This window comes from Natrix helvetica, assembly GCF_964273705.1.
Source record: "Natrix helvetica genome assembly, chromosome: W".
Classification (NCBI taxonomy): Eukaryota; Metazoa; Chordata; class Lepidosauria; order Squamata; family Natricidae; genus Natrix; species Natrix helvetica.
The window spans coordinates 84,935,031-84,946,830 of NC_138555.1; the positions used below are offsets into that span (position 1 = coordinate 84,935,031).

Here is an 11,800-nt window from a genome sequence, read left to right on the forward strand (position 1 = left end):
CCAACTCCCAGAATTCCCCAGCCGGCGTGGAATTCTGGGAGTTGAAGTCTGCCCATCTTAAAAGGTCTGCCCGCTTGAAAAACCTGGCCCGGAGGCAGGATCTGGGGCCCAAACCACTCCGTCAAAATCGTTTTGGGAAATCGAGGAACCAGATGGAGGCTGAGGGACACCCCCCCCTCCCGCCACTCAAAGCCCCCGCATCCCCTTCCTCAACAGACCCGTTGCAAAGGCAAAACAGAAGCACAAGTGCTCATCTCGTAAATTCCACGGGAATTCGGCTTCCCGGCATGGGCCGAAATCATCAATGCTCCTGTGTCCACCCCAAAGGTCAGCGGGTTACGGAGTAACCGTGCCCGTCCAGATGTCCGGCGGCCTGGCCTGGGCAGCGCTGTACACCAGGGACACCTTGGCAGATGGTGGCTTTGTGGCGCAGCGAAGATTTTTGGGATTCTCCGGTGCCACGAGTCGTGCACTGTTCCGTGGGACGGGACCCCCTGGCGGCCACGGGGCCTCTGCCGCTCTTCTTCCGGGCCTCCCCATCTTGGTTGGTGCCCGCTTTGACCAATTGCCTCCTTAAGCTACTGGATCCCTCTCTGCAGTATAATCTGCCTCTTTAATCGACTGGATCCTTCTGCGGTACAGTTGGTGCCCACTTTGACCAACTGGCTCATTAATCTACTGGATCTCCCCCCGCTGAACCACGGTGCCCACTCCGTCCCACGGGCTCCTTGGCGTACTTGGCCCCTCTCTGCTGTGCGATGGGTCCCTCCTCTTCGTCGGCCGGATGGCAGCTGATGTTCTGGGCGGTGATGATGGCGATGCTGCCCAAGATGACCCCGGCCCCCATGATGTCGAAGGGGGTGACGGCCTCCCGCAGGACGTAGTACTGGACCGCCAGGGTGACCACCACTTCGGAGTGCAGGACGGCGCACACCAGTGCCGGGTGGGCCTTGGTCACGGCGTAGCTGGCGCACAGGAAGGAGAACAAGGCCAGGATGCAGATGGAGACCACGTAGAGCCAGGTGTAGAGGTCCAGGGTCATGACTGGATCCTGCAGGAGGGACATCATCGGGCAGCAGACCAGGCTCCCCACCACGCCGAAGAGGAACGCCACGGTCATCAGCTTAGCCGGGAAGTCCAGCGTCCGGAAGATGACCAGCCCCAAGGCCAAGGCCACACCTCCCGAGCAGGCCAAGACGTAGCCGAAGGTGTCGTAGATCTGGGTGCTTTTGTCCAAGCTCAACAGGTCCGGCACTACCATGATGAGCAAGCCCAGCGTGCTGCCCACCAGCCCGAACCAATCGTAGCCGGTCAGCCGGGTGTTCTCGATACAGAAGGCCAGCAGGACGGAGGAGATGGTGGAGGAGCCCTTGCGCACGGTGGCGGCGTTGCCGCTGGGCACCATCATGAAGGAGCTGTAAGCGCAGCCGATGGAGATGACGTTGACCACCGCGTGGAGCAAGGTACGCTGGCGGACCTCTGGCGGCCCGAAGCACGGCACTTTACGGAAGCGCAGGTAGCCAGCGAAGAGCAGGTGGAGGCAACAGCGGAAGAACAAGATTTCCAGGGACGGCATCCCTGAGGCCTCGTTGACGATGCGGGTGAAGGGTGCCACAAAGCCGGCGGGCACGCCGCCTCCCAACAGGGCCACCAGCAGCCCTTTCATGCTCTCTGAGAGGCGGTAGCGGTGCCAAGCGGGGCGGCGAGGAGGCGGGGCCGGAGAGCACGGCGGCGGGGAGAAGCGCAAGAGATCGGACACCGTCCAGGCGGCCTTCGCGGAGGGTCCGGGGTCCGAGGCCATGGGGGGCATCTCTGGGGAGCGATGGGACCCGGGGCCCTTCCAGAACAGAAAACCGACCTGCAGGAAAAGATTGTACACAATTGTCGGAAGCGGTACACGGTCTTTGGTTTGGGCAAGGGCTGGACTAGAAGACCTCCGAGGTCCCTTCCAACGCTTATTCTGAAGAGGCAATGGGGAGGGATTGGTCAAATAAGCCACTAGGGATGGTGCAATGGAAGCTATTCTTGTCTGGTGTGGCGTTGCCATCTTGACTTTTCACACTTACGATGATCGCTGCCGGATCAAAATTTGGGTGCCCGGCAACTGAATCGGTTGCAGTGTCCCCTCGTCACATGATATCACCTTTTGCGACCTTTTTCTGACCAGCAAAGACAATGGGGAAGTTGGATTCAAAGGAACAACCCCGCGATTGACTTAACAAGTATGGCGATTCGCTTAACAACCGTGGCAAAAATTTCATCAACTGGGGCACTTAAGGGGTGTCTAGCTTAATAGTGAAAATTGGGGGGTCAGGTCCGGTTATGAGGACTACCTGTAGACCTGCAAAACAGCTGTCAATGACATTTTTGTTTCTAGTCAATGACATTTCTAATCAATTACATTGTCTAGTCAATGACATTTCTAATCAATTACATTTTCTAGTTAATGACATTTTTCTAGTCAATGACATGTTTCTAGTCAATGACATTTTCCTAGTCAATGACATTTCTAATCAATTATATTTTCTAGTCAATGACATTTCTAATTGATTACATTTCCTAGTCAATGACATTTTTGTAATCAATTACATTTTCTAGTCAATTACGGTACATTTTTCTAATCAATTACATTTTCTAGTCAATGACATTTTTCTAATCAATTACATTTTCTAGTCAATGACATTTTTCTTGTCAGTCTGTGCTGTTCTAAGTTCTATGGGAGGAAAAATTGGTTTCCCTTAGGGATTTATTCCGAGGACTAGAAACTTGGCGTTCTTTTTCAAAGCCAAACCAGGGTTCCTGGCGCAGCGCGAAGGTCACCAGCTAACCAAGGCCGCACCCAGCTAGGATCCAATACAATCTGACATGGGTGTCACTTTCCATCCTATCACTCCCGTCTTCAAATCCCTCAGAATCAAAGTCAGAAGGGACCTCGTAGGTCATCTAGTCCAACCCGCTTTCCAAGCTGCTGCTTCTTGCGCAATATCCCGTGCCCCATTTTTTTTTCTATTAAAAGAGTTCGATAAACCAACATTCGTTGTGTATCTCGGCCTGGCTTTGGAAGTGTGGTTTTTTAAAAAACAAAACGCATTAATTCAGATTTTTACACAGGAGGAAGGCACGCAGGTTGTCGATCAGAAAGGTCGACAGTTCGGGCAGTTCGAATCCCTAGTACAGGTCTCCTGCGTGAGCAAGGGGGGTTGGACTAGATGACCTCCAAGGTCCCTTCCAACTCGTTTACTGTTTGCTGTTTCTCCATCTGCAGGAAGGCGCTGTGTGGGAGGCCAGCAGGAGAGAGCAAAGGGCATGGGGAGAAGGGGGGGGGGGAAGACCCCCTACCACGGGGGAGGGGGAGACACACCCATCTCTCACCTTGACCCAGCAGCCCCTCCTGGACCACCAAACGGGGGACAAACACTTCAACCGCACACTGGCCGGGCTCCCTGGGCCTCGGAAGCATTGTGAGGTCATTGTGGATTCCTGTGACCTCAGACCCTCCAAACAGAATGATAAGGATCTGGAAGGGAGCTCGGAGGTCTTCTAGTCCAACCCCCTGCTCAAGCAGGAGGCTCTTCTTCAAAAACCTCCCGCGTTGGAGTCCCCACCACGTCTGGTGGCAAGCCGTTCCACAGGTTGTCTTCACTTGTCATTTCTCTTTCCTTAGCTGCTGGGCGGGGGTCCCCACCTGACGCCCCCCCCAGCCAGCTAGTCGGAGACCCTCGGGATTTGCCCTCCCCCTTCTCCAGGGTGGCTTTCGGCAGCTGGCAGAAAAGGGGCACAGGGGGTGATGCCCCCTGGCATAACACTCAGGCCCTGACATGGCTGAGCTAAATCGCCCCCGGGACAGCCAGCGTGGATCCCCCTCCCCTGGTGTGGTCCATGGGGGCAGGGGGTGGCATCCCATGGCAGAAGGCTCTCTGGGCAGACCCACACTGGGCAAGACCCCGACCAGCCACTTCGGTTCGGGTGTTTGCGTGTGTCTCGGTGTGTACGCGTGTGCCTGATCATTGCAGGGGTGGGTGGGGGGACGTCCCTTGCCCCCATCCCTGTTGGAAGCTGACCCCCCTCCTTTTTCCCTCCTGGGCAGCTGGCATCAGCAGGGCACGCTTTTTTATGCCAGGGCTGTCTCTGCTTCTTTCCTCTCTCCTCTTCTTTCCTTTTCCCCCTCCTCTTCCTTTCTTCCCCTTCTCCTCTTCCTCCCACTCTTCTTCCCTCTTCCTCCTTCCACTTCCTCCACTTCCTCTTCCCCCTCCTTTTCTCCTTCCCCCTCCTCTTGTCCTCCTGCTCTTCCTCCTTCTCCACTCCACCCTTCTCCTCCTCCTTTGTCCTCTTTCTCTCTTCCCCACTCCTCTTCCTCCTCCTCTTTCTCTTTTTCCTCTCCGTCTCCTGTCTTCCCCCCTCCTCCTCTCCCTCTTTGTCCTCTTCCTCCTCCTTTTCGTCTTTGTCCTCTCCTCTTCCTCTCTTCCCTCCTCCTCCTCCTCTTCTTCCTCCTCTCCCTCTTTGTCCTCTTCCTCCTCTCCCTCTTTGTCCTGTCTTCTTCCTCTCTTCCCTCCTCCTCCTCTTCCTCCTCCTCTCCCTCTTTGTGCTCTCCTCTTCCTCTCTTCCCTCCTCCTCCTCCTCTTCTTCCTCCTCTCCCTCTTTGTCCTGTCTTCTTCCTCTCTTCCCTCCTCCTCCTCTTCCTCCTCCTCTCCCTCTTTGTGCTCTCCTCTTCCTCTCTTCCCTCCTCCTCCTCCTCTTCTTCCTCCTCTCCCTCTTTGTCCTGTCTTCTTCCTCTCTTCCCTCCTCCTCCTCTTCCTCCTCCTCTCCCTCTTTGTCCTCTCCTCTTCCTCTCTTCCCTCCTCCTCCTCTTCTTCCTCCTCTCCCTCTTTGTCCTCTCCTCTTCCTCTCTTCCCTCCTCCTCCTCTTCCCCCTGCCTTCCTTCTCCCCTCCTCCTCTTGGTCCTCTTCCTCTCTTTCCCCCTCCTCCTCTCCCTCCCTCCCTCCCTCCCTCCTCCCCCTCCGCCGTGCCCGAGGGCCGCGCGTGCCCGTGTGCGTGGGGAGGGGGGGCTGGGGGAGAGGGGGTGACGTCAGAGGGGGCGGGGGGAGCGTCTCCCGGGCCAGCCGAGCAGGAGAAGCGGCAGAAGCGGCGGCGGCGGCGGAGGGAGCAGCATGCCCGGCGGGGCCAGCCGCCTCCATCTTGCGCTGCCCCCGGACGGAGGGCCCCCAGGCCGCCAGGTAGGACGGAGGGAGGGGGGGAGCCCCCCCAAAAGCCCCCCTCCACCAGCAGCTGCGCAGCCCCCCCCCCACAACTTCAGCCCATGGGAGGGGGGCTCCGGACTCCGGGGGGGGAGGGGGGAGGAGTGGGGGGGCATGGGGGGGCTGCCTGCTCCTCTCCCCCGGAAGTCAGTCTGGGAAGATTGGGGGGGGGACACACGACACCCCTCCAGAGTCCCTCTCTCCTCCCCCCCTTCTCTCTCTCTTTCCCTTCCTTCCCCCATCCCTCTTTCCTTTCTCTCCACTCCCCCTTCTTTCCTCCCCTCCTTTCTTTCCTTCCCCCTTCCCTTCTTTCCCCTTCCTATTTCCCTTTCCTCCCTCCCTCCCTTCTCTCTTTTCCTTCTTCCATCCCTTTCTCCCTCTTTCCTTTCTCTCCACTCCCCCTTCTTTCCTCCCCTACTTCCTTCCTTCCCTTCCCTTCCCTCCTTCCTTCTCTCTCTTCCCCCTTCTTTCTTTCCCCTTCCTATTTCCATTCCCTCCCTCTCCTCCCTCTCCCTCTTTCCTCCCCTCCTTCCTTTCCTTACCCCTCTTTCCCTTCCCTCCTTCCTTCTCTCTTTCCTCCCTCTCCTTCCTCCTTCCCTCCCTCTCCTTTCTTCCTTTCCCCCTCCCTCTATTTCCTTCCCTCCCTCCCTCCTTCCTACCCTTCCCTTCCCCTCTTTCCTTCCTCCTTTCCTTCTCTCTCTCACTCTTCTTCCTTCTCTTTTTTCTTTCCTTCTTCCATCCCTTCCTCTTTCCTTCCTGTCTACTCACCCTTCTTTCCTTCCTATTTTCCTTCTCTCTCTTTCCCTCCTAATTTCATTCCCTTCTTTCTTTCCCCTTCACTCGCTTTTCTTTCTTACTTCCCTTTACTTTCCCTCTTTCCTTCCTCCTCTCCCTCTCTTTCTCCCTTCCTTCCTTCCTTCCTTCCTTCCTTCCTACTTTCCTTCCCTTTCCTTCTTTCTTTCCCCTTCCTATTTCCCTTCACTCTCTTTCCTTCCTTTCCTTCCTTCCCTTCCTGTTTTCCCTTCCTCCTTTCCTTTTCTCTCTCTCTCCCTTCTTTCCTTCCCTCCCTCCCTCTCCTTCCTTCCTTCCTTTGCTTCCCTCTTTTCCTTCCTACTTTCCTTTCCTCCCTTCCCTTCCTCCTTCCTATTTTCATTCCTACTATCCTTCTCTCTCCTCCCTCCCTCCCCTTCCACCTCTCTTTCCTTCCTTCCTTCCTTCCTTCCTTCCTTCCTTCCTTCCTTCCTTCCTTCCTTCCTTCCTTCCTTCCTTCCTCCCTCCCTCCCTCCTTCCTTCCCTCCTTCCCTTTCCTTCCCCTTCCCCTTCCCATTTCCCTTCCCTCTCTTTCCTTCCTTTTCCCTTCTTTCCTCCCTCCCCTCTCCTTTCCCTCCCTCCCTCCTTTCCTTCTCTTCTCTCCCCTTCCCCTCTTTACTTCCTACATTCCTCCTTCCCACCCTCCCCCTTTCTTCTTTCCTTCCCTCTTCTCTCTCCCTCCTATCTTTCTTCCTCCTTCCCTTCCTTCCTTTTCTTTCTCTTTTCTTTTCTCTCCTTCCCTCCCTCCCTCTGTTTTCCTCTCCCAAACAAGCCCAAATTAAATCCTCCCCTTGTTGTGTGTGTGTGTGTGTGTGTGTGTGTCATCTTCTAAAAATCATAACTCCCCCCCAAAAAAACGTCCAGTACCATCCCCCTCCCCGTCCCCCAGAAGATCCCAGGTGCCAGGACCCCTGCGCCCCCCATGGCATCCCCTCCGCATGCCCGTCTCACGGCCTTCGCCCTGGCCTCCTGTGCCCGCCTATTACAACTGCTGCTCTCCCTCCCTGCCATGCCAGCTTCCCCTCTGACCAGGACAGAGAGCCACCCAGGCACCCCCGGGCGAGGAGGGGGCTTCCCAGCTGTGCCCGCTGGGTACCGGAGTCCCCACCCCTCCCCGTCCTCCTCCTGCCCTGTGCCAATTCGGAGAGTGCCAGTGGCCTCCCACAGGGGTCGTGCCAAGGAGGCCCCTTGGATGTGGCAGCGGGGCGGAGGGGGGGGGGTAGAGAAGACCCTCCCCCATGGGCCTCTGTCACCCCCCCCCTCCCCTCCGTTTGACCACTTGGGCAGTTTTTGCCCTCTTTGGTCATCCAGCTCTGAGCCGGACCTCAAGGAGGTCAAACCAAAATGGCTTGTGCGTTTCGTTTGGGGTGGGTTTTTTTTTTGCAAACCATGTTTGCAAGCTTTTCGATACACCATGGCTCCATGTGGGGTAGATCCCCCCCCCCTGCCCAGCTGTAACCCCGCAGTGGCTGTTTTCACACTGGAAAACCGGCCGACGCTTCTCCTCCTTCCTTCCTTCCTTCCTTCCTTCCTTCCTTCCTTCCTTCCTTCCTTCCTTCCTTCCTTCCTTCCTTCTCCGCATTTTGCAACTCCCTTCGGCTGCTTCCCAATTTTGCTGCGTTGCTCCAAAATTTCCTCCCCGGAGAAACGCACAGAGGGAAGGGGAAGAGCGGGGATGGCGGAGGGAAGGGGGGAAGGGGGGGGACGGACGGAAAAAATAAATAAATTCGATAGCCACACCTCCTCTGGCTAATTTTTTTCTTCTTCTTTTCCCCTGCATTTCCTGGCCCTTTTGCGTCTCTGGTTTTTTTGGCAGCTGCGGTGTGCAACTACACAACATCACCCGCCTTAAATGTCTATTTTTTTCCCCACTCTTCCCAAAAAACACCTTTTGCCTTCCTTTTCTTCTTTCTTCTTTCTTTTCTTCTTTTCTTTTTTCTTTCTTTCTTTCCTTCTTTCTTTTTTTCTTTTCTTTTCTGCTTTTCTTTTTTCTTTTCCCTTTTCGTCTTTCTTTTCTTTTTTCTTTCTTTTCTCTTTTCTTTTCTTTTTTCTTTTCTTTTCTTCTCTTTTCTCTTTCTTTTCTTCTCTTTTCTCTTCTTTCTTTTCTTCTCCTCTTTTCTTTTCTTCTTTTTTCTTTTTTTCTTCCTTCCATCCATCCATCCATCCATCAATCCCTTCCCTTCTCTTCCTTCCTCACTTCCTTCTTCTCTTCTCTTCTTTTATTTTCTCTTTTCTTTTCTCTTTTCTTCTTTTCTTTTCTTCTTTTCTTTTCTCTTTCTTTTCTTCTTTCTTTTCTTCTGCTGCTTTCTTTCCTGCTCTTCATTGCTATTCTTCTCTCCCCCCCCCCGGCACCTCCCGGGAGTCGCCGTGTTAATTTGCGAGAGTGCTTACACAAACACACACCCGTTACCGGAGGGGGGGGCGTTGGAAAGGCAGGACCGGAGGGGGGGTTCGGTGTGGGGACGTGGGGACCACGCCGCCGCCGTCACGGATGCTAAAGTCGTCGTTTTTTTTCCCTTTTTGTGTTTTCATTTTTCTCTAAACATGGCTGGGGGGGGATGGACGGAGAAACATGTTGGGTTGCGTAACTCGGAGGCAGGTGTGAGTACAGGTAACCTTAGGCTCACAAAGGCACAACTGAGCGCGCAAAGGTCATAAAACTGCCTTTTTCCTAAAAAGTCCCTTTTTCCGATCCCCGTCGTAGCTTCCCACGGTCCCTAAATGAACAGGTTGTACGTTGGGACCACAACCGAGGTTCCTATTGTTGAGCAAGACGTGTGTTCAGTGAGTTCTTCCCCGTTTTACGACCTTTCTTTCCCACCGTTGTTAAGCGAAGCGTTGTCACTGTTCAGCCAGCCTACCCAGTTTTTAAGTGACTCTGATTTCCCCCCCCCCTCCCCATGGACTTGACTTATGAGAAGGTCGCAAAAGGGGATACTGCGACCGTCGTAAGGACGAATCGGTTGCCAAGCGCATGGATTTTGAACGCAGGGATGCTGCGAAGGTCGTAACTCTTTTCTCAGCGCCGTTGTAACTTTTAAGCGGTCACCAAACGAAGCATTATAAGTGGAGGATTGCCCATTCAGGCAATATATTGCTTATAACCACAACCGAGCCCAACATTTCCTCTGCTAAAGTGAGACATTGAGTTTTGCCTCGTTTTACGACCTTTCTTGCCACCGTTAAGTGATTTCGCTGCGGTTTTTCAGTTAGTAACACGGTGTGTTGTTAAGTGAAACCCACATCTTAGCTGTTAATTTATTAGCTCGCTTGTTAAGTGAATCTGGCTTCCCCATCGACGGAAGGTCGCAAAAGCGGATCGCGTGGCCCTGGGAACACTACGGCCGTCGTAAATACGAGTCCGTTGCCAAGCGTCCGAATTTTGATTCCCTGACCAAGGGGAGCCCGCGATGGTCGTAAGTCTGAAAAACGGTCGCGAGTCACCTTTTCCCCCCAGTGCCGTTGTAACTTCAAACGGTCGCTAAATGAACCGCCATAAGTCGAGGGTTACCTGTGCAATTGCCGTCACGCACCGATTCAGAGACTTGGCTTTTTCCTCTGGTGATATTAAAAACAAAGGCGTCGGGACCGGACAAAGATTGCGGCAAAGTAGAGGGGAGTAAGGATTCGGTACGTCAAGGCGCTAGATTCATGGGGGTGTGTCGTCTTACGGCGCTGGGTCTTGCGGCAGGCGGAGACAATTTTGACTTCCCTAGGTGTGTAGCGGGATGTGGTGGCTCAGACGCCGAGCTTGTCGATCAGAAAGGCCGGCGGTTCGAACCCCTAGTGCCACATAACGAAGGGAGCTCCCATGACGTGTCCCAGCTTCTGCCAAGCTAGCCGCACGAAAGCACGTCAAAAATGCAAGTGGAAAAAGAAGGAAGGTTCCGTGAGTCTTTGGCGTCGAGTCATGCCGGCCACATGACCACGGAGATGACTTCGGCCAGCCCTGGCTCTTCGGCTTTGAAACGGAGATACAATACAATGCAATAGCAGAGTTGGAAGGGACCTTGGAGGTCTTCTAGTCCAACCCCCTGCCTAGGCAGGAAACCCTATACCGTTTCAGACAGATGGCTATCTGACATCTTCTTAAAGACTTCCAGTGTTGGGGCATTCACAACTTCTGGAGGCAACTTCTGTTCCACTGATTAATTGTTCTAACTGTCAGGAAGTTTCTCCTTATTTCTAGGTTGCTTCTCTCCTTGATTAGTTTCCACCCATTGCTTCTTGTTCTACCCTCAGGTGCCTTGGAGAACAGTTTGACTCCCTCTTCTTTGTGGCAACCCCTGAGATATTGGAACACTGCTATCATGTCTCCCCTAGTCCTTCTTTCTCTTAAGCTAGACATACCCAGTTCCTGCAACCGTTCTTCATATGTTTTATCCTCCAGTCCCTTAATCCTCTTTGTTGCTCTTCTCTGCACTCTTTCTAGAGTCTCCACATCTTTTCTACATCATGGCGACCAAAACTGGGTGCCGTATTCCAAGTGTGGCTTTACCAAGGGATTGTAAAGTGGTATTAACTCTTCACGTGATCTTGATTCTATCCCTCTGTTGATGCAGCCTAGGACTGTGTTGGCTTTTTTGGCAGCTGCTGCACACGGCTGGCTCCTATTTAAATGGTTGTCCACTAGGACTCCAAGATCCCTTTCCCAGTTACTACTATTGAGCAAGGTACCACCTATACTGTCCCTGTGCATTTCGTTTTTCTTGCCTAAATGTAGAACCTTACTCTTTTCCCCATTGAATTTCATTTTGTTAGATAGTGCCCAATGTTCAAGTTTGTCAAGATCCTTCTGTATCTTAAGCCTATCTTCTGGAGTGTTGGCTATTCCTGCCAGCTTGGTATCATCTGCAAATTTGATGAGTTCCCCATTTATTCCCTCATCCAAATCATTGATGAAGATGTTGAAGAGTACTGGGCCCAAAACAGAGCCTTGGGGTACTCCACTGCATACCTCCCTCCATGTAGATGCAGTTCCATTGAGGACTACACGTTGAGTGCGGTTGGTCAGCCAGTTACGAATCCATCTGGTGGTGATGCTGTCCAACCCACATTCTTCTACTTTATCTAGTAGTAGGTTATGGTCTACCTTATCAAAAGCCTTACTGAAGTCCAAGTAAACTATATCAACAGCATTCCTCTGGTCCACTAATTTTGTCACATTATCAAAGAATGCAATAAGATTAGTCTGGCATGATCTGTTTTTGACAAATCCATGTTGGCTTTTGGCTATTACTTTGTTTGCTTCTAGGTGTTCGCAAATTCGTTGCTTGATTATCTTTTCCAGAATCTTTCCTGGTATTGATGTCAGGCTGATAGGTCTGTAGTTTCCTGGATCTAATTTTTTCCCTTTTTTGAAAATGGGAACCCCATCAGCTCTTTTCCAGTCCTCTGGTAGTTCCCCGGTGTTCCAGGATCTCTGAAAGATATAATTCAGTGGTTCTGAGATCTCATCTGCCAGTTCCTTCAGAACCCTGGGGTGTAATCCATCCGGTCCTGGTGATTTGAACTCGTCTAGGGTAGACAGGTGCTCACTTACCATTTTCTTCCCTATTTCAATTTGTGTTCCTAATCTGATTTTTGTGGTGCTGCTTTTGGTAGGTTGGACTGTTTTATCCCTTTGTGTAAAGACAGATGCAAAGCATGAGTTAAATAGCTCTGCTTTCTCTCTGTTGCTTGTCACCTTCTTGCCACTTTCTCCCAGCAATGGACCAATTGTTTCCTTAACCCTTTTCTTGTTTTTAACATGTTGG

The 11,800-nt window shown here is 52.8% G+C and overlaps 1 protein-coding gene across 1 annotated transcript; it reads right to left on the reverse strand.

The window, feature by feature from the left end:
• Positions 1-200: 200 nt before the first annotated feature.
• On the reverse strand, positions 201-8,313 carry LOC309400468 (solute carrier family 35 member G3-like). The gene is made up of 2 exons (XM_081968982.1): positions 7,785-8,313; positions 201-1,858 (listed from the first exon to the last, which is right to left on the reverse strand). Exon 2 carries the CDS (start codon positions 1,808-1,810, stop codon positions 671-673), a length of 1,140 nt encoding a protein of 379 aa, XP_081825108.1. The 5' UTR covers positions 1,811-1,858; positions 7,785-8,313; the 3' UTR covers positions 201-670.
• Between the last annotated feature and the right edge of the window lie 3,487 nt (positions 8,314-11,800).

Bases quoted from the DNA above. Each gene is read 5' to 3' on its own strand.
- LOC309400468 (XM_081968982.1), bottom strand. From the start codon at position 1,810: ATGCCCCCCATGGCCTCGGACCCCGGACCCTCCGCGAAGGCCGCCTGG.